General features: G+C 36.3%; 1 protein-coding gene across 1 annotated transcript in view; it reads right to left on the bottom strand.

The window, feature by feature from the left end:
* The window catches only part of LUZP2 (leucine zipper protein 2), a 548,883-nt gene that overhangs the window by 260,789 nt on the left and 261,335 nt on the right, over positions 1–26,759 (bottom strand). Inside the window, exon 2 of the mRNA XM_012557421.2 lies at positions 3,154–3,271. Within this exon, the coding sequence (XP_012412875.1) occupies positions 3,154–3,271 (118 nt within the window). The remainder of the gene's footprint in view (positions 1–3,153; positions 3,272–26,759) is intronic.

Raw genomic sequence — 26,759 nt, 5'->3', positions numbered from 1 at the left:
ACTAGTGAAAAGATCATTAATCATGGGTTTTACAAAGTGCATCATGGTTATACGCCCTCGGGCAGGTCACAAAATCTGCCCTTTGACTTCCTCATATGAAAAACAGGAATGAGAATTCTGAAGAGCCTGCTTTAGAAAGTTACTGTAAAACTCAAAGGAGACAATATATCTGAAAGCACTTATTAAAAAGTGCAATAAAAATGTGCTTGTTGATTTATTGGCCACCAGTTATATTCTAGGCATTCTGAGGGAAACCAGTACGTAAAAGTCAGGGGACTGTCCTTAAGAAGTTTAAGATAAAAACTTGAGATACAGAAATGAAAAGGGCAGATACCCAGGTGGTGGGCAGCAAGGAGTATCCTGTTAGAAGAGCTGGATTATCATTTCCCCAGCAATGTCCAGGGAAGTGGGTTTCCCAGGAAAATTATCTCAGTTCCTTTAAGGATACCAAAGCTCTATATACCTCCTAATTAAGCAATACAAGGTATAGTGATTTCTCTAAGATACTATTCCATCTAGGTGGGATGAACAGAGTCTTTCAAAGTTCCTACTTTCATGAAAAGTCCATTGGAAAAAATACTTGCAAAGGGCTAGAGTTATTCAACTATGAGTGTGAAAACTGGAGTTACCATTTATTAGATGTATAACTTTGAGCAATTCGTGTATCCTATTTTAAATGCGTTTCCTCATTTGTATAATGAGCATAATATCTTAAGTTTATGGTGAGATTTTTAAGAGGATTTAATGAGATAAAAAATGAAAAACACCCTGCACAATGGCTGCTACACAAAAGACACTTAAAAACTTATAACTACTTTTAGTGGTAGGATTGTTATTTTTTCAGAAGATTTAACTTCATGAAATTTTACATTTACCAAGCAATTTTCTAGATTGTGATTAGGTGTCTTTACTTACGCTACTGATATAAAGAGGTTGAGTGTCCTGGGAATTTTGTAAATACTAATTCCTCCTGGGCATGTCAACATGTGCTTGCAATGCTCTCAATGTGCCAGGTGTTTCACACCTCTGAGAATGTGCAGGTGCCTTGGTTATTCTCCCCAGTCTTATACACCTGGTAATTTCCACTTATTGATAAGGTTCAATTCAGGCATTAACTCCCTATAGAAATCATTTTCACCTCCTTCGACTCAAGCACCTCTTAGGCAATATTCGTTAATACACTTCTGCATGCTTCCATCATAGCACTTTTATTCCTGTACTGTCATCATCTTGCTGCCTGGGTCTGTGTCCCACTGGAATGTGGGTTAATTTGTTTTCCCTCTTATTTCCATGTTCTCAGATTGTAACACAACTTCTGGCACAAGAGCTTGGACTTTAAATTCAAATACTAGTTCTTCCCCTAAACTATCTCTATGCTCATAGTTTCTTAACCTTTTTATATTGTATTTTTACACAAATAATGTGTGCCTTCTATGTTTGTTTGCCAACCAAGCCCTTCCTGCAAGGTATTATTGTAAGCGCTGCTATGCCATTTTTTTTTTTTCCATGTTGCTGTAAAAATATTAGCATGGTGTGCTTATGTAAATACCTTATGGGGGGAGGGGGCGGTTGGCAAACAAATGCAAAAGTAGTGCATTATTTGCATAAAATATGGTAACTCAGTTTTCTCACCTATAAAATGAGACTAATAATAATCATGGCACAGTCTTCTTGTGAAAATGAAATAAAAATTGTAGGAAGAGTACCTAATGCACAACCTTGACCATGTTCAATTAGCGATAGTGGTTACTGACACCGTCATCATCATCTTCACCATCATCACAGCGGTAGAAAGCCAAGTTGAAGAATGTGGACATTGGTGACTTCACATGGGGCAGAAACACTAGGGTGCAAGGAGTAAGAGACAGGCTCTGGAGACAGACTGTTGCCATTTAAAGTCTGACTTCACTTTGTGTTGTGCACTGAATTGTGTCCCCCAAAATGATATGTTGTAGTCCTTAACCCTTGTACCTGTGAATGTGAACTTGTTTGAGGAAATTGCATTTTTCTTTGCAGATGTTATCAGTTAACAGGGTCATACTGAGAGGGGTGGGTCCTAATCTTAATCCCTTCTGAGTGATGTTTTATAAAAAGCAGGACAGACATGGAAACAGAGTCATACGCACAGAGGGAAGACAGATGCCATATAAGAAGGGTACACACATCTATAAGCAGCAAATTAATGCCAAGGACTGCTGGCAGCCACCAGAACTTAGAGAGAGGCTCGGCACAGTTTCTCTTTCAAAGCCCCCAAGAGGAATAGACATGGCCAAGACCATGATTTGGACTTCTAGCCTCCAGAGCTGTGAAGAAATAAATTTCTTTCCACCCAAGCACCTCTTAGGCAGTGTTTCATTAATATCTCTGCACACATTAAAGCTGCCCACTTTTTGGTATTTTGTTACGTCAGCCCTTAGGAAACTAAGAAAATTTATGACATTAAGAAATAACTTACCCTCTCTAAGCCTGATTAAATATAGGCAACATGAAAAAAATAACTAATAATATCACCTACCTGATAGGTATGTTATGAGAATTAAATTACAAAATACATGCAAAGCTCTTTGCACGCAGTAGGTACGCAATAAATGCAATGTCTAAGTCAAATGTTAAAAAAGATTATCAGATATTTTAAAAACTTATCAGGTATAGATCTTGCCTTTGATTTTTTTTTTGGTTGAGACTTCACCAAGTCTTAATACATTTCCACAGATGACATTTTCCTTCCTAAGGCATTTACTCATTTCAGTAATGAGGTTTATTAAAGAATCTTCAGAACTATCCTGTAGGGAATTTAAAATTCTCTTCTGGTGATCATTCCTATATTCATTTAACACTTGGTCATAATTGGTTTTCATCATGTTATAATATGAAAAACACAGAGGTCAAATTGATCTTGAAAGCTGTGAGGAATTGATGGCTTTGCCAAGCACACAATTTTCTCTCTTGTGTTTGCAAATCACAAATTCCCAGACAGCATTTCAAATGACATTTCCTTTCAAAGCTCATATAACAACAAATAATAACTGCTATGATTGAGCCCAGAAATATATTCAAAACTATTTAAAAATGCAGGAGTCTTTACATGTTAATCCACTGAGGTAAATCAGGTGATTTGTCCTTTGCTGCTGGGAAAATGAGTTTTTATCTCACCTGAAGATTGACTTTAATTCCATCAAGTTCTCTTGATGTCTTTGTCAGCTGACGGAGGATGGTGCTTCGCTCCTTAAACACTTCTTTCAGCTGCTTTTCTAGCTCTTCATAGCCCTGTCTAACACAGAGAGAAAAGGCATGAGAGCCCCGTAAGTGCTTCCCCTCAGCAGCAGCCACTTTCCTCATAATCACTAATCCTCAAATTTTAGTAAAATCTAGATTAATTGAAATTTCAATTGCTAGGATGTTGGTTGTTCTTCTCTCTTCAAAAAGGAGATTATCAAATCAAAAGTTTTATAACAAAAGTTTTATTTCACAGTGAGCATCATCTAGGCTCTAGAGAGGCTCCAGAGCAATATCATACACCTCCTACATGCGTAACATAGTTTATCATATGCTTCTTAGAAAATAGAGATTTCCATGGTTATCACCCCACTTTTTGCCCAAGTCTTTGAAATTTAACAGCAAGAGATATCATCTGGACCAAAGTATCTCAGAGACATAGGTTCTGACATCTAGGGAACAAACCTACGAGTAGAATCTGACCAGAGAGTAAGGGGCTTTACCCTGATTAGTAGGGAAGAAAACCCCTTGAAAAGGCACTCCCTTCCATACATTCAACCTAAAAGTGTCCACTAGTATTAAAGAGGTATTGGAAGAAATAAAACCTCTATGAAAATTGATCAGTAAATACAGTAATTGCAGTGAAATTTGAGCAGACTTTTTAATAAGTACCATGAGAAAAAGATGTATTTATCCCAGTGTCATATACACATACATACATGCATTTCATATATATGTGTATATATGCATATATGTGTATATATGTATGTATACGTGTATATATACATGTATATATGTATGTATATGTGTATATATGAATATATATGTGTATATATTTGTATGTATATATATATATACACACACACTTTTTTTTTCCATTTTTCTCACATAGCAATTGCAAAACTACAAGATAGGTATTGTAATCTTTATTTTCCAATTATAAAATTGGGTAGTTAATAACGGTGCTATTTTTCTGGCTTAGTCAAATGTTGGACACAGCCGTTTACTGAGACAGAAGTCATAGAAAGAATAGGTTTTGGTAAAAGATGAGTTGAAAGTTTAATTTTATACTTACAGGAAAATGGTTCAGACTCTATATTTTTGTTTATCTATAAAATGCAATCCTAACACTGACCTAACCCAGATTTTTATGAATTTTAAGTGGGAAAAAATTATTATGTAAATCCTTGAAGCCAAATGTTAGTAATTCATTTAAATAAAACATACAATTTCTATTAATGAAAACTTTGATGCAGTTTACAGCCTATCTGAAAACAAACGAACAAAAAAACCCCGGAATCTGTCCATGGCCTTAGAGATGATTAAAAATGCGTTCCATATAGAAGAGGTTTCTATTATAATTCTTCACTTTTCTCCATTATTAAAATGTAGGTCTCTAGTGCTCTTCACATTCTTCTTTGAAGTAAATTAAAATAGTTCGCTGTTAAGAAAACAACAGATATCTCCCAGGCTTTGTGATTTTCACTGACATACAGGAATCAGCCAATAATCAGACAGTTATTAATGCTCCAGGTTTCCTTTAGTCTCAGTAGCAAAGACAAATAATGAAGGTCAAGGCACATTTTCATTTTCTTCCAATTAGGAAACCTCACTCCATGCCTTAGTATGTTTCTCCTGAATATTTGTGACAATAAACACATCTCCAAAATTATCTTAAGTAACCATAATACATCATAAATGAAAGATAACATTTATTGACCATGTATAACATGCATGGTCATATTTACATACATATATATATACACACACACACACATGTATATCTTCAAATATAAATATCTTCAAATAGATTTTGGCACTTTGAGTGCTTGCTGCCTTGATAGCTCTTCACTGCCTTTAAAGTGATTCTTATTTTACTTTTATTCTTTTTTATTTTATTGTGCTTCAGTTTTTTGACTCAGATTTCATTGTTTCCTCTTATGTGTACAGGGTTTGCTCAATTACCAAACAAAGAGAATTTCTTAAAAATATTTAAATGTGTTTTTCTTATTTCCATTTTTATGCAAGATATGTAATGGAAATTAAATTACATCGTCCAAGCAATCATATGTTTCAATTCTTCCTAATAAAGACCTTTCATAAGTAGCTGTAGGCTACATAGTCTTACTGCTTTGATTTTACAACACAAAACCTCCGTACATATCAAGGTGCTAAAATTAATAGTTATCTTCCTATCAATGTCTTCTCTATTCTCCATCCTTCTTTTAAAGCTTTGTATTTTTTTTTTTTAATAGTATAGTATTTATTTACGTGTTTCACCACAAAACTGAAATCTTTGACCTAAAGGATGTTCTCTAAGTAAAACTGTTATCTAGCACAGTGTTTGGCACAGATAATGTTAACATTTACCTGAGCCCTGTGTTCCTGGAAAACAGTGACAGTTAAGAAACACCCTCATCCTTTTGTGCTCGATTGAATTCATACATTAGCCTTAAGTGCCTTTACTAGTCTCCCTTTGTAAATCTAGATAGAAAAAATTACCTTATCTCATTATCTGCATGAAATCTCCTCCTACAGCTATTTTTCCTTCCTTTTCTGAATTTGCATGTTGTATATTCTCTCCACTTCTTCATTTTATATTTGATTTTGAAAGTTCGTATTTTTTTAATGGCTGACTTTGCATAGTGGTTAAGAGCTCAGGCTGCTAACCCAAAGGTCAGTAGTTCAAGTCACCAACCACTTCTTGGAAACTCTATGGGGCAGTTCTACTCTGTCCTATAGAGTCACTATGAGTAAGAATCGACTCAACGGCAATGGGCTGTTTTTTTATATTCATGTGTTTTTGGATGCATAAACCTCTTATAGCATTTTTTTTTCCCAATAATTATTATTTAATTTGATGCTCTACTTGTCCTGGATTGAGCCAATGGAAAAATCTACAAGCTGACTCTTATATTCTTGTGATTTGTCTCCATTATTCTTGGAACCATTCCTTGATTTCTGGTGCAGAAATCAGAATTGATTTAAATCTCATAAAAATTCAAATATCTAGGGTAGTGCTGTTAGATCTCAAGAAGTTCTGTTTCCCCAAAGATAAAATAAAATAATAATAATAATAATTGCAGAAATACAGACTTGCATTCAACCTGTTTGAGGCATTTTTGCCTATATATAAATAATTGTTTAATATAACAGCCATATTGACTCATTTCATGTTATTTCTTCTTAACTAATAATATCTTTTTAAATAATAAATAATAATAATATTAATTATCTACAATTACATGTCAAACTGTTGTAGATACTTTACATATATCATATAATTATCATAACCACCCAGAAAGGTAAGTGGCATTATATTCATTTTACAAGCAAGAAAACAAAAATTCAGAGTTTAAGTAATTTCTCCAAGGTCACACAGATAGTATATGGTAAAGGTAGTCTTCAAACCTAGATATCGTCAATGACAAAATATTGTAAATGTTGTCTCTCTATAATAAATAAACTCAGCATATATTTTATTGGTCACCCCTATGTGTAGGACTCTGAAAAAATATAAACATTAGCAAAATGTGATAGGACAAAATGATAGGAGTACGGCATTAAGAGAGATGACCTTCAGTTTAAACCATCATGGAAAGTTTCATGGAAAAAAGATATTTGAGTTGGTCCTTGAAAGATTTACAGGATTATTAAATGCAGTAAAGGAAAAAGTGAATTTTAAGTTGAGGGAATAGCATAAGTAACGACAATGGAGATGGAAAAGTGCTGAGTATATATAAATTTCAAATCAGCAAGTAACTTACATATAAGGTTCCCACTGAGCTATTGGGTAAAACCTGAAAAAGTTGGTGAGATTCAAATTATCAAAACTTTTGAATGCCATACTCAGAAGTTTGAAATGATTTCTTTAGGAAATGGACTGCTCTGTGAATTACCAAAAAAGATAAATATAGTCAGGTTTCTAATCCAAAAATATATCAAAAAGGACAAAGATTTAAATTATTCTCCTCCAGTTGCCAAGGCTATTTGCAGATTCTTTCTTATTTATTCATAGGAAAGGAGATTGAATAAGAGTGACTTTTACTTATTGGCTTGGTTAGGATATTAAAATGTTGACCATAGGGAGTTGTTTCCTGGGAAACATTTGCAATGCCTATCCTCGTGAAACTCAAGTAACTATAAAATACCTCTGAATCTTGGCACCAAGGCAATGGATAATTTTGTTAAGTGGCATTTGTGGTATTTGAAAACCATTCTTTTTCTTTTCTTTGTGCCAGATCCAATGTTCCAAGTGACCAACAGGATATTTACATAATACTTTCCCTTCAGGGTCAGACAACACAAACTAAGAAAATCTCCTAAAGCCCGCTGTAGATTTCTGTCAGAATGAGTTCTGCTTCCCCATGTAAAGATGTCTAGAAAAATTCCTATTTGGGAAGGGTGGTTTCCCATACACATATAATCAAAGTTTGAGGCATTCAAGCCTTGTGGCAAGACTGGTTTTAATAAAAAAATATACAACCCTTCTCCCATCAATTTTCCACATGATAATCTATCCATAGAAATGTAAGTGCCAGCTGTTAAGGACATATGTTTAAAGCAGCATTTTATCACACATACAAACATCTGGAAATCAAATAACAGATCTAAATAATTATGGTACAGACACAACATGGTATAATATTTTGAGATTAAAATTTGTATCAATTAGAGCTATATCAGGTAACTTGGAGGAATCCCCATAAGGTATTTTTGAGTGAGAAGAGAAAGATACAAAAGGGTGTGATGGATTTATATAAAGTTAGTAATAATAAATAACACTCTGTGTGAAAGTACAAATAAGTGTTTGTGTATGTGTGTGCCTGTATAGTATTATGGTAGTAAAGAGAGAAACTTGGAAGGGAATGTGTTACAGGGGGCAGAGGAAGCTTGCAGACATAGGAGGAATATACAATGGGGAGAGACAAGCAAACAAGAAAAAAGAGATTGTGCTGCCTTTCCATAAAATCAGTGCGTGTGTGCGTGTAAATAAATAAAGTGAAAGTTTTAGATAAGAAAGACATCTCTATCAATCTATCTGTATACATATTTTTTTCATAATAAACACAACCAAGAACAGGTGTTCCCACTTCCACCTCCACAAGCACCTCTCACAGCAAAGCAGTCGTTGCCTTACTCCATAGCCATCTGTACCTTGAAAAGAAAATCCTTATTAGAGCAATATTTTCTGGATTAAAATCATGGGTAACATAAAAAGTAGGCGCGTATCACCGTGATAACACACGTGTTAGTGTGTTCATAGGGTCACGATGGGTCAAAATTGACCGGACGGCAACTGGTAGGGTTTTTGGATTGTTTTTTAGTATGTTCACTAAATTTGGGATTTGGTAAACCAAATCTGAATTCTAGATTTTGTCACCAATCAGGTAGTCAGAACTTAGATATGTGACTGTAACTATCTGGATATCAGTTTCTACATGTGTGAAATGAGAGATTAAATTTATTTACCAGAAGTTGAAATTTTTAAGATAAAATACATGAAAATTTAGTTTTGGCTTTAGTTTTTTAGTTACTTAACATTTTCTCAAGTAGGGGAGAGACAGTGAGAGAGAGAATTAATAGTGTTAGCAATTTTGCTTGTCGTTTAAAGATCATATACCTTGCAGAAAGTGTTTAAGAGGGGAGGAGGCAGTGTGTTGCTCAAAATAGGAGCATTTTGCCATTCTGGGTGTGATTTTTTAAAAGAAACAACTTCTTTCTCTCACAATGACTACACTGTCCTAAATATGAGCCATTGAATTCATATGATGCTTGGCCAAATAAAGAGCAAACTTTTGCAATGCTTACGAGGAAACACACACACGAACTATCTCTATTGGACTGATTGAGAGAGGCACAATATCTGTGTGAAAGATTCAGGAAACTTCAAAAGGTAATTTTGCCTTACATCCTTACTTTAGAACTTGAATGCTTATTTTCACTATGCAATAGCTCACACACTGTGATTCCTAAATTTTTGGGAGTTGTCAGTCTATTTAAGAATCTTATGAAAATTATAAACACTCTACCCAGAGAAAACTCTACCCACTCGTCAATTTATAAAATTTCACATAAAATTTCTTAGGGCACATGAACCGCCTGTAGGAAATAGACACCCTGGTGCCCTAGGAAAAAAGAGTCATTTGGGATCCTCAGTTATTTATTTATTTTTCAAATCATCTTCAGATAGGAGATAATCCCTGGAGTCAGAGGTGACTTAAGCTAAAGAGGGACAAAACACATTTACAAACATACTGTCAGTTGTAGGTTCCAAAAGCTCCTTATCTCTGCAGAGAGCCTAAACGGATCTGATGACATGCAGGGGGATGTATCCAGCGAGAAGAGATGCTGTTCCAGTTTAGTCCTAGATTGTTTAAATGGCCACACAGTGAAAAGGTTTATGTTATTGTTGCTCCCCCTGGAAAGAAATGCTATTTAGTGACCACTGTGAAAGAACTTAACAACTACTTTACTAGCCAGTTGCCATTAAGTAGATTCTGAGTCATGTTGACCCCATGTGTTGGAGAGTAAAACTGTGTTCCATAGGATTGCTTAGGCTGTGATCTTTTTGGAAGAAGATCACCAGGCCTTTCTTCCAAGGCATCTCGGGTTGGGTTCAAATCACCAACGTTTTGGTTAAGTAGCCAAGCACTTAACTGTCTGCATCACCTAGGGACTCCAACTATCTAATTAGCTAGAAAGAAAATTTAAAAAAATCACTAGATTTTTTAGTTGGAATTATAGCTTGCTTTTAAAGGGTGTGGAGCTACTTCATTTGCACCACTCCTACCTTCCCAATATACATAAGTACTAGCATTCCTTCTTCCTTCAAGCTGGTTATGTCTTCTTCTTTTTAATTAGCTTTTGAGCCAAGCCTGAAGATCAGAAATGGTTAAAGTATAGTCCCTGCATTCACACAGTTCTTGGTCAAAAGTATGAGATACAAATACATAATGGCAATAAAATGCGATAATTTTATGCTGAAGATATATATTAAATTCAGTGTTGGTAAGAGGGTGGGTTGTGATATATGATACCCTTAATGGATAATTAAAAATCCCACTGCCGCTGAGTCGACCTTGACTCATAGTGACCCCGTAGGATGGAGTAGAACTGTGCCATAGGGTTTCCAAGGCTGTAAATCTTTAAGGAAGCAGACTGCTACATCTTTCCCCCTCGGAGTGATTGGTGGGTTCTATCCTCTGACTATTCGGTTAGCAGCTGAGCACTTTAACCACTCTGCCACCAGGGCTCCTTATGGGTAATTCAAGTAGTAGAAATCCTTTGTGATTAAAGAAATCTACACCAGAGAAAGAATGGATAGGCTAGTTTCAAAAACTAGTAGAAAATTTCAAAAACGGCTTGGTACAGCATTGGCATGGAAGGTGAGACCATTAATCAGAGAGAAAAATAGCCCTGTCAATACCCAATCGATACGTTAGGTTTGTATTAACTTCCTGTATCTATACTGAAACACATTTCACTAGGAGTGGAGGAATCCGTGGCTTGGCATTGTGTTTGATGCATGAAATGAATCTTCTGGTGGGTGTTTCTCACTGATAGGAGCTATATTGATTTTCCAAGCCTCTTATGCTGAGTGGTTTCAGATCCTACCATTCTGCAAATTGTATTTAGTCAGAGAGAAACTCTAAAACAAGGAAAAGAATAAAAGCTGTAAGGCCTGCATGATCTCTCTGATTCTACAGGGGAAAACTCCAAAGGCATCTTTAAAATAATGAAATCACCACCTTTCATATATATTAATCTTTTTTTTTTCAGGACTTCACAGTGGTTCTGAAATGCCATCCCACTGATTTCTCACTTTTGCTTTTGAAGACGCTGACAGGGACCTATTAAAATGTTAAGTGGGTCTGCTGCCAGCAATGATAATTACAGCTAACTTGGGAGAAAAAGAAAATGCTCTCGCCAGAGGAGTGAATTTCTATTACTTCCCAAGGTAGAAATATATAACAATAGGATTGGATCCTGGATCGTGTTTTCTAAAACTTTTCATGTTCTACGGATCTGATAAACCAGCTGAGAGAGGCAGATGCCACAGTAGCTATTTAATCCACAAATTCCTCTCTATGAACTCTCTGCTGGTGAACATAAAGTACCACCTGACCTAAATTCTCCCAGCAATTCCTAGTTTCTCCCTTCTGGCTGCTCACAAACATAAATACAGCTAAATTTACAACATGAAAGAAGATGCAAGTGAAGGCTGTGTGCATACCTCTTTATTAGTAATCATCCGTATCGAATTTCTGTTATTTATTGGGACCCCAATAACAAGAGAGGCTCTTAGGGAAAGAATTTTCCATAAGATCACTGGAAAAATTGAAATGGGATCCTTCAATCCTAAGTTGAGATAAAGCACAATTTTGTACTAAATATGAATAAGAGTATCGTAAGTAACTAAAATATGAAGATACAATTGCAAAAAATATTTGCTTGCCTCCTTCTTCAGCTTTGTCTCCCTGATAAGTTTTGTCCCACATATTCTATATTCCAGTCAAAATAAGTTTATTTCCAGTTCCTGAATATTCTATGCTCTTTTATAACTCTGTGTTTTTGTATGCTATTCTCTTGTCCTGGAATGGTATTTAGCCTCATTCCAACCTGATAAACTCTTTTTTATTCTTCTAGAATGTGCTAGATGAAGTTGGTTGCTTAGCCCTTAGCTATTTCCTTCTCTTGCTGGCAGAGCCTGCGCAGATTAGGGATTGCACATGCTACATACACACTTTCTCAGCTTCCATTATGGCAAGGGAAAGCCATGTGGTAGATCTAGACAACAAAAGATAAGATGCCCTCTGGGCCTCCTGGAATGTTTTTCCCTCTAATTATTAATAGAGATAAAGAAGGCAACATTTTGCTGCCCTGACAATCCGATACTTTCCTTTACCCCGCTCCCCTCACTTTTGAAGTTGTGACAATCATTGTTAAAACATGACACACCAGTCCGCAAGATAGATGAAAAGCCAGCTTGATGGAGATGGGTAATTTGAAGTATCAAAACAGCATTGGTTCTTAATGACATATTTGGGCCACTGGACCAGGTCTAGAAGCTCCATCATGCATATAGCTTGTTAGATGATGTTATTAAATTCTTTTATTACTAAGACACTGTTTATCCGGCTTTCAGGTAATTAGATCTTTCAGGTAAAACTCATCGTAACTGAAACAAAGAACCACCTCTATAGAAGTGCTATTCCACCCGTGGTCTGAGTTCCAGCAGCATCAGCAGCCTCTGGGAACGTCTAAGAAATGCAAATTCTCAAGTTCCACTCAGAGGTCCTGAATCAGAATCCCTTATGGTGAGGTGGGCCCCAGAGCACAGGGCTGAACAAATGAATGTATTTCTTTTTTTTTAAAGAAAACCAAAGAGAGAAGATAGAGATGCCATGAAGTAGGTATTATGGGAGGAAGCGTGAAAACCAAGAAAAAAGTAAAAATGGAAGGAGGGATACATGTGACTCCATAAATGGTGGGAAACCAGGCACTAAGGAAAAGCAGCTCAGTTCATGGGGAATACCTAGCAGCATACTGGGACAGAGACTTTCAAAAGTAAGGTTGGCTTATAAAGCATTAAATTTTGCATTGGTTTCTGAGCAGTGCCTGGTGCCCCATCCCCGTCATTACCCATAATTTCCAGGAATCATCTTGTCTTAGTTGTACATTAACAAACCAGAAACTAAAACCATTGCCATCGAGCTGATTCTGACTTGAAACTACCCTATATAACAGACTAGAACAGCCCCATGGGATTTCCAAGGCTGTAATCTTTACAGAAGCAGACTACCTCATCTTTCTCTTGAGGAGCAGCTGGTAGATTCAAACCGCTGACCTTTCTGTTAGCAGCCCAACACTTTAAACGCTGTATTACCAGGGCCCCTAGTTATACTTTGCTGTTGTTGTTTGTGTGCCATCAAGTCGATTCCGACTCATAACAACCCTATAGGACAGAGTAGAACTGCCCTATAGGGTTTTCAAGGAGCAGCTGGTGGATTCGAACTGCCAACATTTGTTTAGCAGCCGAGCTCTTAACCACTATACCACCAGGGCTCCAGTTGCACTTTAGGAGGCATTAAAGAAAGTAGAGCCACACTCTACTCTGGGATCAATATAAGTTACTATTAAAGAATAAAGAAAGGGACACATACAGAACAATAATTTGGAATTTGGTGGAAGTAAGGAATCTTAGCAAACACCCAGGAGAGATGCAAGACCTCAGATGATCATGGTGTTACTAAAGGGAGAGAGAGGATACTGGACTTCCCTCTCCCCATGGGATAGGATGGAGAGTCAAGAGAGTTTTTAAAAATACATATAAAAGAGATCTGAAATCTTGGTCACACCCATTTCTGTGATAATAAGTGTTGAGCATCCGGCATTCAATATATGCTGTATTCCCCCACCACTAAAATATTAGAAAAAATTGTAAGTATCATCTTCATCTTCATCATGATCATCTTCTTCACAAAAGCAGAGAATGAAACAGAGACAGTAACTCCCAGACCATCTTCTGTGCCTTAGAATAGGACCATTCTTTCCTACATAAGGGAAAGAAGTGTCAAGTACAAGGCACCCTACAGCTGACAGTGAAAAATTTTCCATTGCCCTAGGAGGTGGTCTCACCCTGGGGCTTATAAGCCTTGGCTTAAGCTGTCACTCAACACTTTCTTAAAAAGACCATCAGCAGGTTCAGGAAACATTTTTTTTTTTCCTGCATAGTGAGCACATATTTCACAGTATACATTGTTGGAATCTTGAGTAGCAAGTTTGTCATATTTCCACAGTTTGCATATCATTTTCATTTGAAATTATGGGCATGTCAGTCACAGATTATAATCTATGTTTACACAGATGAAATTAATAGCCAAGGTAAAAAACATAAAACCTTACTTTTTAATCATCCATCCACTGGAGGAAATGCTTATTAACCAAGGTGAGCAGCAGTGGCGATGGGCAACATTCCAACTGGTGGAGGTCATGTGCAACACTGTAATTGCAATTGTTTAGCTTCTGTTCCCAAATTCTGATGGGAAGCCTGGACAACTCACACGTCATCTTGTTGTTGCCAGGTTGCTACTTCAAATTGTTTTGAACTGGCACAGCTGTTTTTTATAGTAAATGTGTTTCAATAAATATACAGAGGAAAGTCTACCGTCAGTAGCTATTGAAAACAAAAGGTTAAATCTCTGTGTCTCAGATCTCCTTAGAACATTCTATAACTTTTCTGTTAGTTTTCACATCAGAATTGCTTTTATTTTTCACCATAATAAAAAGGTTGAAAAAAGTAAGGAAAAATGGAATGTGACTGTAAAATGCCCTGCTACGTATACTCTTCAAGCTTCTTTCTCTTCTGACCCTTGCCGTATCTCCTTCACGATTTTTTAATGGGATAAGAAAAACCTACTGTAAATACAAAAATCTAAAATAGAAAAAAATAGTTGTGTTATTGTTGGTGTTTTGTGCCATCGAGTTGATTCCAACACATAGTGACCCTATAGAACAAAGTAGGATTGCCCCATAGGGTTTCCTAGGCTGAAATCTTCATGGGAGAAGATCACCAGGTTTTTTTCTCCCATGGAGCCGCTGGTGGGTTCGAACCAACAACCTTTCCGTTAGCAGTCAAGTCAAGTGCTTAACAGGTGCACCACCAGGGATCCTTTAAAAATAGTTGCAGGAAGGAAAATTTTTAAAATCTTCACTTTCTTTGCTATTACAGCTCAGATGAATAACTTTATTGCTAAAATACGTTCTCTTTTTCAAGAAGGTAAGAAGTAAAACAGAAGTGTCCCAAATGCATAGTGAGAACTTTCAAAGTCTGTAGTTCAAGTGAATGTTTCTCTGTGTGTGTATACACACACATCTACCGAAAAACCAAACTCGTTGCCTTCGAGTTGATTCCAACTCGTAGAGATCCTATAGGACAGAGTAGAACTGCCCCATAGGGTTTCCAGTTAGCAGGTGGCGGATTCATATTGCTGATCTTTTGGTTAGCAGGCGAATGCTTAACCGCTGGGCCACCAGGGCTCCACACACACCCATACATACATACATAAATTTGTGTATGTGTGTGTGCATGTGTATGTGCAGACTGACAGAGAGGTATGACTGCTCATATCAAAAAGGCATCTGTAGGAAGCAACTTATGTGGGTAATGACTCTTCTGGCCTAAGGATTTCCTTTTGAGGTTAAAATACCAATAGAGATTTTGTAATTACAGTTATGTCACATCTGCATAATTTGCATTTCTTCATTGTCAGCTCTCAAGTCTTTTTCTTTTTTCAGAAAGTTCAGAGGTTAGATGAGCTCTTATGTCTCTGATTGATTTCAACATAAACTTAATGGACTAAAATGTGCACAATAATATCCCCTTTGGGTATGTAGCTATTTGAAACATTAATATATGTATGAATTGGAACCTATGATTATATAATTATAATAGTACCACAAAGTAGTTATTTTAAACTCTCTCATATACATACTTGTTCAACTTACTAAGAGATATTCCTGATTCTAATGAAGGTAATATAAGTTCAAACTAATTAATACAGTGACAAGAAATTAAAAAATTGGTAATCGTGATCATTATTTTTTCTTTACATAGCTAAGTGAGAACACTGTCCAGATATATAGAGAAATAATAGTTTGGATTATGTTTTTAGTGTATGAGAGAAAAGCCAGAAGCTGATAAAGAAATATTGTTAATTTATAGGAAAGAAAAAATTGATCAATATTTCATTTATTATCATGCTATTTCTTAGCAATGCACAGTTAAGTCTAAAATGAAAGTTCATCTCTTTGTTCTTTATCTAAAAAAAAAAAATCATGCTTGGTTCATATGTTCCCTCTTTCCACTCTTAAGTCTTTAAAGCAGAGGGATATCCTGGTAATGCAGCGCCTATGTGACCATGTGTAGGCAGGGAAGTGGGTGCATGCTTGTGTGTGTGTGTGTGTTGGCGTATGTTGGGGTGGTTAGACAAATATACACATCTAAGATCAAGATTTATTTTAAATTTGATTAAATTGTGTATTTGTTCTAAAATGTTAATAATTTGAGAAAAGCCAATCATTCTCTTTTCAATACCTCAAATCACTGAACCATACCTTCCATTATTATGGTAAAGAAAAAATCTTTAGGGGGAAAAATCTCCCAGGCTGTGCTGAGGGGAATTAGCTTTACAGTTAAAGAGATTAAAATGTTTGATGAATGATTCTTTATTCAAGCATGGTGAAGCCTGAAAACTCCCCTACCATGTCTATTCTAGCAAGGTTTTTGATCATCGTTCTAAATAACCCAAAACCAAAACCAAACCCTTTCCGTCAAGTCAATTCCAACTCATGTTCTGAATAAAGCCTCCTAAAATCAAGCTATGTGGGCTTGAAAGTTTTCCCCAAAAATACACTGTCCTTCTCTTCTGATTTCTACATTAAACTGCTACATCTTTGAGAACAACACTCAGAAATAAGATTCCATCAGACCACATGTAATATATGTACACATTCTTTAGATGTACTTAGTAACCAGCGGTGGCTTTGCATGGTTATGCACAGGTACTTGAGATTCACTGTAAGCCTATAAACTGAGATAGAGACTAATACGAGAAATTTTCTCAGGAATATGATAGAAGCTGATGAAGAACATTTAGGTATCATGGTCTAAGGAATTTGTTTAAAAAATAAAGAACACCATTCCCACTGCCACAATTCTTTAATATTATTTAAAAAAAAAAACCCAAAAACCAAATTCTGACTCATAGTGACCCTATAGGACAGAGTAGAACTGCACCCCATAGAGTTTCCAAGGAACAGCTAGTAGATTTGAACTGCCAACCTTCTGGTTAGCATAGCTCTTAACTACTGCACCACCAGCTGGGCTATTAACAGTCCTTTTAATTTTTTCTAATCGGATTGTTTTATACTGCATTGTCCTGATAACTAGAAAGTGAGCATTATTTTATACACTCACTGGACATTTGTGACTGAATATTGGTTCTCCTCCGAGGTACCATCTTTAAAGCACTCTATCTTATAATATTTGGCAGATTTACTGCTTAGATACTCCTGTGAGAAAGAAGATCAACTGCGTTTATGCTCTACTATGTCAAAATTCACAGAAAATATTGCAAGTCTAGTGGTATCATGGTGCAATAAATCACTCAATGCTGTACAAAAACCATGTTTTTTTTTTTTTATTTCTCCAAAAAGATATTATTGATCAAGCATAAAGAGTGCAACGATACAGAAGAATGAGGGAAATTAGAGAGTAAAATACTACCTGCAACAGTCAAACAATAAACTCAATAGAGGACAGCCAAGACTATTCTTAATCACTTATTTCGATAGTACCCTGTATACTAGCAAAAATAGATTTTTACTCACTTTTTAGTGAGGAATATATAATTTGGGCTGTCTTTGAAAAAATCCATGGAGAAACATAAAAAAGAACTGTAATTCAAAAGTGAGGAACGTTATAAAAAAATGGAATAGCAGCTGTGAAAATAAAATAGACTCCCATACATAGCTATCTGCAGGGGCTTTTGGTCATATGAGTTAGCCTAAGAGTTTTTTTTTTTTTTTTTTTTTTAATGGATTAAAAAGTTATGGCTTAATATTCTCCTAGATGAGTAGTTAAGGGTAACTCTTAACTTACGTATGTCAACTAGAAGTTTATAATCTATCAGTGAAAGAAAAAAAAAAAGTCACACAGTGTTCATATTATTTAACTTCTTGCCGTCTATGCTGTGCAACTTGTTTGACCTCAAGATCCATTTGTAACTTTTCTTCCCTCTGCCTGCTTAGTTCCCCAGGAGACTGATATGTAGGGAATACATCCTAAGAGATACCATTTCTTTCCTTTTTTGTACTGGTTTCACCAATAAAAGGTTTGTATGAGATCAGAAAGTGAGGCTGGGTTATTTACTCAGGAGTGTATCCCTGCACCAAAGTCTCAGCTCCTATCAACCAGCCTTCACACAAAGCCTTCTATGTCTTTAGCGTCTGTTACCTACTCGCTTCTATTGCTTCTTCATACCTAGGGCTATTTCTTGATCCTGCAGCTGTTAGTCCCAGGGTATGGCATTCCTTATATGATACCCTCATCTTTGTAAATATATCCTGATTACACTCACCTCAAATCTCTTAATTTAAATGAGTCATTTATTTCTTTTTGAAAACCTGAGTAATATAATTCCCAGACTGACTTGTGGCTCATCGCAATGCTGCATATGGCATCAGTTGGTGCCAGATATCTGTAGCTTGAATTGTTACAAGCCGTTCACACTACCCTCTTCTTATTTACATATATTTGTAGGAATAAGCGAATACAATGCCTATCTTGGCCGTGGATAAATGACCACAAGTTGTTATGAGTATAAATTTTCTAATTCCACAGAAACTATAAACCAGACACAGATAAATTTCTAGGAGCATGAGGTTTAATGCTTAGAGATCCAATCCAACAGATTGCAGATTGAACCATTATAGATCTGACCCACTATAGACTACAGATCCAATTCATTTAATGGCGATGCCTCTCATTAGAGTACTAAACTCTGAATGCTAGTTTCTCTCTCTTTCATCTTTTTATTTTTGTCCTTCTCTTCCTCCCTTCCTCCTTCCATCCCTCTCTCCCTTACTTCCTTTCTTTTTGTTTTACTGTCATCCAGAGGTTAGATGCTGGACGTCTCAAGCAATATTCAGCCAATTGACACTATATGTGCTTGATAAAAATTATTGATTATTCAGCCAGGTAATTTACAGTGAGGAAATTGGGATAAATGTGCAATAATGTCATTAAATGTATTTTAGAGACATGGATACCAAGTTGATTCCAATGTTTTTGATCATATAACCAATATTACATTGAACATAAAAGCCACATTTGTGCTCTATTTCTTCATTTATAAAGATATTGAAAATCTGAGTTTGAAGTAGATAATTATGTGCTAGAAAGATCCTCGTGTTCTTAGCACGGCCTGGGCTACTTTTTCTTATTAGGTGTTGTATTATCTGATTTTGTGATTTATTTTGTTTTGTTTTGTTTCATTTTTGCCAGCATTTAATTCTTGTTGCAGCTAAGACATCGGAATCCTTAAGGGCTATCTTTCAACACTTTTTGCTTCTGCTAGAGAAACATGATGAGTTGGAGCAATTTGTGGTTTATGAAACTCTATGTAACAATTACTGCTTCATGACAAAAAAAAAATTAAGTAAAAGAAAAATAGATTGCATTGGGATTCCATCACTCCCAAAAGAAGGTGGTGCATAAAGGTATGGTAGCAAATATCAATAGCTGTATTAGAGAAAAGCAAAAGGTTTTCAATTCATCTGAGTGTGACTATAAATTACTCAAAAATATCATGATTGAAATAATTTCATCCTTAATGATTTAGAAGGCACATTCAATTATTTTAGTAATTTTTTTTTCCTGTATAAAATTGTTCTATAATTAGTGCTATGAAAATATTCTTATTCTATCACAATCCTATTAAATGACTCTTTGTATTTTTAATTCTGTGACCATTGTTCCTATAACTTATGATCTCAAGTAGTTGGAAATTGATTAAAGACAGCTTCATTTGGCTGCCCACAGAGTGTAACCCAGGCAATTAGCATCAAGCAATATTGCAGGCCAGTCCTGACTCAGAATGATAATTTCTAAAGGTATATAAGTTCACAAATTGCAACCTTTTAAGTCCCTTTACACCAGTTCCATCTTTCTAATACAGTGAAACTCTTTGCCCTTTTCTTAGAAGTCTGGTTTGCTCTTCAATATTTTTCCCATTATAAGACTTCTTGTTCCCTGTCAATCCTGAAATATCCCTGATTCTAGATTTTACACACAAGAAGGAGAAACTTACTTTACTTTTCTATTTACAGCTTGTGGGAGCAAATCTAGACATGTGGGTACTGAAACATGGATGTTTCATTTTAAGAAAATTAAAAAAGAATGAGGGACAGAAGTATTTACTTGAAAGAAAAAAAATCCACAAATTCGAAAAGCTGACAATTGCCACAAGCACACACAATTTAGGAAATTAGATGTGTTTATTAATAAACTACCTAATACACCTCATTTACTAATTCTGTTGACTTAGAGATGCGTATGTATAAAGTTTTTTAAGGGAACCTTTGATTCTTTAGGGCTTTTCCCTGCATTGGTGGTATTTTTTTAGTAAGGCTGGATTTTTTCAGGACAGTATGAGCTAATAGTCCACGATATAATCTGATATACTGAGCTACATAAAACATGTGACATCACACATGAATGTGTTTGCTGTACTGTTAACTGATTTTTTTTCCTATAAAAACACAGAAATTCTGATAAATTCTATTTCCTGAGATCCCCATCAAAAAGGAAAAAGAAATTATGGCATGTTTATATCTGTGAGTATGCCATCTTTTGGGGGGTATATTCCTCTGTGTTGACTAGGTGCTGGTAAGAACTGAATCTTCTGCTAATAATTTTTATTTTTAATGAATTTGAGGAGTTTCCATGTATCATTTTCTGCTATTACATATTTCAAACCTTGTTTCTCTTCTATCATTCAGATATTTCATCTGCTGGGAATTTTGAACATGTTCAGTTCTTGATTAGACCACTAGGACTGTACCTCTATATCATGACATCCAGGGGGCAGGTACTGATTACAGTACTACAGGTCCATGCTCCAAAGATTGGAAACCATTATAAAAAGGAAGTGAGTGTATAAGACACAACAATTGACTGTGAACCATGTACACATACCCCATTACATCTATAATAAACATAGCCTCCATTCAACTTCTCCTTTTAGATAGATCCCCAAAACGCTGCTACAATAATAGTACTAAACAGAATGGGATGTACAAGTATAATGAAATTGCTCTTTTACCCAACTGAAGTTAAAATATTTTATTTTTTTCAAATTTTACAAAAATCCATGACCATGTGAATAGATTGCTAGGACCTTTCCCATGGCCTTTGAAGAACCTTGTACAATCATGGAGCCTAAAGCTTAAGCTTCATTAACTTTATAACAAATCAGTCCCTGAATGCCTTGTTGAAAAATGGGACAACAACAGTGTCCAAAGACTGTTCTAGAAAACAAGTGACAGTCATTATGCAAAGTCTATCCATTTAAAGCTCTCTTACTTTGAAGACCTGGAACAAAGCCTTAGGGAAGGGAAACATTTTTGAAGGAAAACAAAGTCTGAGTTATCAGCTATTTTAATAAATATCAATGAATAATTAATGTGGTTATTAATTTTTTTGTAATGTAAGTATCTAAGCATTACAGAATTGAAACCTTACAAAATTAAACACCGCTATTATAGTGACAAAAAACTCTGATCCCAGAGTTAAGAGAATTGAGATTTATTTCTCACCCCAGTCTTCTGTCTTAGCATCCCTGCCAAGAGTACAGAAATACAGATGTTTTTTAAAAAAAAAGAAGATCTACACCAAACGTCCTCTAAAGATCCTTACTGCACTACTTTTATGGTTTCTAAAATTCTGGGAGGAAAATTATCAAAGGTGTTGAGTTGAGAAGTAGGAATTTGGCTGAGTGAGATACAGAGGGATAGACAGAATCAAAACTCAGGTACGATTGGAAACCATTATAAAAAGGAAGTGAATGTATAAGACAGAACATTTTTGTGTCTGAAGTATATAAGCCCATTTCTGAAAAGTCAATGGAAAAAAAGTCTAAAGATATAACACAAGGAAAAAACTGGTTAGAAGGAGGACCATTGACTATAGTGAGACAGGACAGGGAGGCAAGGACTGGGATTTCTAAGTAGATCTGCCAGCTGGAATATGAAATAGATTTGAGAGTGAGATAGCAGAATCAATTTCGGGTTATGAATGGCCAGCACCCAGAATGTGCTACCCAGGAGGTATGATGACAAATGAGAAGTAAGAATCTAGTAACACAACTGGCACTAAGGCTGTCTTATGTGGCTATAGATTTCTTACATACTAGCTTAGCACAAGTTCCGGTTATATGCAGTGTTATACACTCAAACTGGAGTCAATAATGGGAAACTCTGTCAGCAGGTGGGAGGCCCCAGAAGCTGAGCTGGGAACAAGATTTTAAGAGAACGCTTGAAATGTGAAACGTGAATGAAAAGTACAAAAAGAGTAGAAAGCCTGGCAATTGGGTCAATGACATGCTTATCAAGATAATAAATTATAGGTATCTAATAAGGGGCCCTAGTGGCACAATGGTTAAGTGCTCAGCTGCTAACCAAAAGGCCGGTGGTTCAAATCCACCAGCAGCTCTGCAGGAGATCTGCTCCCATAAGGAGTAACAGCCTAGGAAACCCTATAAGGCAGTACTACTCTGTCATACAGGGTTGCTATGATTTGGAATCGATTTGATGGCACACAACAACAACAGTTATAAAATCAGGTATATAATGTGATAGGGTTTTTGAAGACGTTATTAGTTCAATTAATATGAAGCCATACTGGAGTAGGGTGGGCCTTAAACCAATATGACTAGTGTCCTTATAAAAGAAGAGAACAGACACAGCAGCAGACACAAACACAGGGGAGAATATATGGAATGATGGGGGCAGAGATGTGAGTTATGCTGTAGTTGCAAGCCAAGGAAGGTCTGGAGCCACTAGAAGCTGGGAGACAAGAAAGGATCTTCCCCTAGAGTCTTCGAAGAGAGCATGGTACTGGAGACATCCTAAATTTGGACTTCTAGCCTCCACAATTGTGAGACAATGCCTTTCTATCATTTTAAGCCACTCACTTTGTGGTAATTTGTTACAGCAGCCCTAAACTAATAGTTACCTGCCTGATAGGTTTATTGTGAGAATTAAATGGGTCACTACAGGTAATGCACTTAGAATAGGGTCCAGCACATACTAAGTGTTAACTTTTACATTGTTTCTCAAGAATGATTACTGCCTATGATAATGATTCCCCTACTTTTGAAATTCAGAGCCTGATAAAATTACACAAAGCGTATTTTGATGACCAATACAGGTTTGACAAATTTTAATTTTGCCAAACAAGGACATTAAAAAATCGATTATAATTTTATATCAATATCTCTTCATGAAAGTAAGGACATTTTAATACCAAAAAGTTAGGAACCTAAAACCATGGTTGAAACTGACATTATCTCTATACAGAGACCAGGCCATTCTTTAAGTAGACCAAATTTAACTTCATGAAAAACACCACAGTGCAAAATTATTATTTTTCTTTCCTAATTTCATTAAGATTACAGCCAAGAAAACCCTATGGAGCAGTTCTACTCTGTAACACATGGGTTTGCTGTGAGTTGGAATTGACTTGATGGCAACTAACAACAATTTTATCTCAGACCCATGCAACATTTATTATAGACGCATTTATGAGACATAGTCCTGCTTGTCCCCTTGGCATTGTATGTCACTGAACCTCTGCTGGGGAGTTTCAAACCTGGGTTTCCATGTTAAGTAACCCAGCAACCGTGGGGAGGGCAGAGGAAGCAACGTGAGCAGGGTCAGGCCTTCAGCATAAAATGTTGGATGCCTACAGACAAGGGGTAAGAGATTGAGAATCAGATATGTTAGTAAAAATTATAAAGCATTAACCTAAATGTGGCTGCTTTCTGTAAGTTACTACGCTCATAATGCTGGACAGCCCCCACTGCCAACAAAGCTGGAAGCAAGTATTTGGGAAACTAAACACCTAAATGGAGTATTTCTGCTACAAATAACAGATGTGAGGCTATTTTGATGGACTGTATCGAACATATTCAACTGCAAAGCATATGCAAATGTATTTTGGACAAGTATACTTAAACTTTTAAGATAGGAACAGTGTGAGAGAATAATTTTGAAAAACATATTTGCTGAGATGCTAACTGTACCAGTGGGAATAGGAGTTTCAGAGGACATACTGAAGGTGCCTCTTATGCTGTATTTTATAACCGGCTTGGAAGTATCCCAAAGATGTCTTTGAATTGCTTATGTTGGGGCAACTGTCTTTTGAGCATCTGCTCCAAGGACCAAATGTTACCACAGCGGAATACAGAATATGACCTAGAGAAGATGCAACAGTAAGCTATTCAAATGATAAAGTAACCAACTCAGCCAGATTTTTGCTTTGCAGACTTCACATTTTTTCTTCCCAAATTCTACTAAAAGCATGACTCTAAATATTTCATAAGGTATCTTTCCACATTATTTTACTGCACATTGAAAATAGAGGCTTAAGATGGAATTCCCCAATCTCAATAATTACTACCATATTTGGTTTATCTATGCCTTCAGCAAAGAAGATGCAAAACAATTTCTTAAATGTGAATGGAGTGCATATAAGAATATATGAGCTTGTCAATCAAACATGACACCCATAGCCATCGAGTCGATTCCGACTCATAGTGACCCTACAGGACAGAGTAGAACTTCCCCATAGGGTTTCCAAGGAGTGGCTGGTGGACTCAAATTACTGATCCCTTGTTTAGCAGCCAAGCTCCTAATCACTGTGCCACCAAGGCTCTATCAAACATGATAGTCCTCCTTTATACTTTAATTATAGAGTAAACTACTATTTGCTTGAAATCTCCTTAAAAATACTTGGTAGTAGGTCAAGGAAGGATATTATGTAGCCCGGGTTTACAAGCCAATTTGCACTTTCAAGCAACAATTCATTCATCCATCCATTCATTCAACAAACATTTATTATTATCTACCATACATGTCAGAAATCATCATTATGGTAGAGCTGACAACACATCAGTGAACAAATCATAATCCCTGCGATGAAAGATATTTTAGTCTATGATATCCCATGGAAAAGAAAGTCAAGAAGTCGTTGATCATGGTCATTGCAACAAGTGAGACATAACCCAGATGCTGAAGAAGTAGATCAGGGAGACATCCAAACCAGACTGGATTGGGTAAGTAATTACAGAAGGCTATAGGAGGAGACTCTGGTGGTGTGGTGGTTAAGAGGTACATCTGCTAACCAAAAGGCAGTTTGAGTCCACCAGGCGCTCCTTGGAAACTCTTTGGGGCTGTTCTACTTTGTCCTATACGCACTATGAGCCAGAATTGGCTCGATGGCAACCGGTTTGTTTTGTTTGTTTAATAGGAGGAAACTGCCAGCCACTTTAAGGGAGAAAGATGTGGCAGTCTGCTTCCATAAAGATTACAGACTAAGAAAACCTATGGCACATTCTACTCTGCCCTATAGGGTCCTTATGAGTCGGAATCAATTCGATGACATCGGAAATAGGAGTAGAATGATGTCTGATATCAGTAATAGTATGGGAGAGGAGGAAATAGGTACCTTGTCACAGCTAGGAGATATAGCACACGTAAAGACACACAGAGAAGAAAGTACAGTACTTTCTGGGACCAGCTAACATTTTGGTTTGTTGGGTGAGAAGAGTGTATGCAATGGAGGGGCAAGAAATGAGATAAACTAAATCCCCAGAGGTAGCCTAACCATGCCACTAACCTATGTAACTAGAAAGAGGTTAAATATTCCAATAGCTTGGGCAGATTTTTGTGTGAGGAGAGACAAAAGAAGAAAGCAAGGGGATATTAAATGAGGGAGAGTTGTGAAAATCTAAAAGGTCAAGATTCTAAAGGCATTAAAAAAGATGGTACTGTTCCACGTAACAACATGGAAAAGAGTGTTGGCTGGAAAGCCAGTTAGAAAGCTAATGTAAACATCTTGGAGAGAAGTATGGTGTGTTTGATTTGGGAAAAACACGATAGAAATAGAGAGAGGAAGATAGGAAGAATATTACATACGTAGACTTTCTAAGATTTCGCTAGTGTGTCAATGTAGAATGTAAGACAAATGGAATTTAGCTTTTCTAACATTGAATAGGCAACTTTTTCCAAGCATTGAAAACAATGGAAGGAAAATAAGCACCGAAACATTACCCTGCCAGTGGAAAATGGGAGGATATTGAGGCAGCATTAAAAACTGTACCTTCAGAGGGTCTCTACTGCTGTACTCAATGGAGCTTCCTCCTTTTTCACTACATCCTGAAGGTCTCCGCAAGGAAAAATAATGTAAATAAAGAATTTGATTTTTTACCAACTAAAATATTTACTCTAAGCGGTGACCCAGACTATCAAATAGGTCTCTTACATAGGGAAAAAATGAATGGGGAGAGGGTAGACAAAAACAAAGAAAAAAAAAGGAAATCACTTATCACTTATTATGACAGAGAAATGGAGATATGAAGCTGAAGGTGATGTTGCTTCTGGAGCAGCACCAGACTTGCTTAGATGGCAAACATGTCAGAAGGTTTTTAAATCATTTCCTGCTTAGCTGGAGGCAACATTACTAGAAAACGCAAAAACAAAAATGTGTACAAAACAGGAAATAATGACACTTTAAGAGAAGCACATTGGTGGATAGCGAGGTGTACAGCTGCAGATAAAAGAGAAATGCTGTATGGAGGTGACTTTTAAGTATGACTATTGTCTTAGGCTAACCCTGGAACAAGAGAGGTGATCCCATGAAGCCTCTGTAGGGGAATTAGGAAGTAAGATGGAGACAGGAAGGAAACCATAAAAGTGAC

Source organism: Trichechus manatus, unplaced genomic scaffold, assembly GCF_000243295.1.
Source record: "Trichechus manatus latirostris isolate Lorelei unplaced genomic scaffold, TriManLat1.0 scaffold00006, whole genome shotgun sequence".
Taxonomy (NCBI): Eukaryota; Metazoa; Chordata; class Mammalia; order Sirenia; family Trichechidae; genus Trichechus; species Trichechus manatus.
The sequence above is the reverse complement of the archived record's forward strand: the minus strand, read 5'-3'. Positions and strand labels throughout refer to the sequence as shown.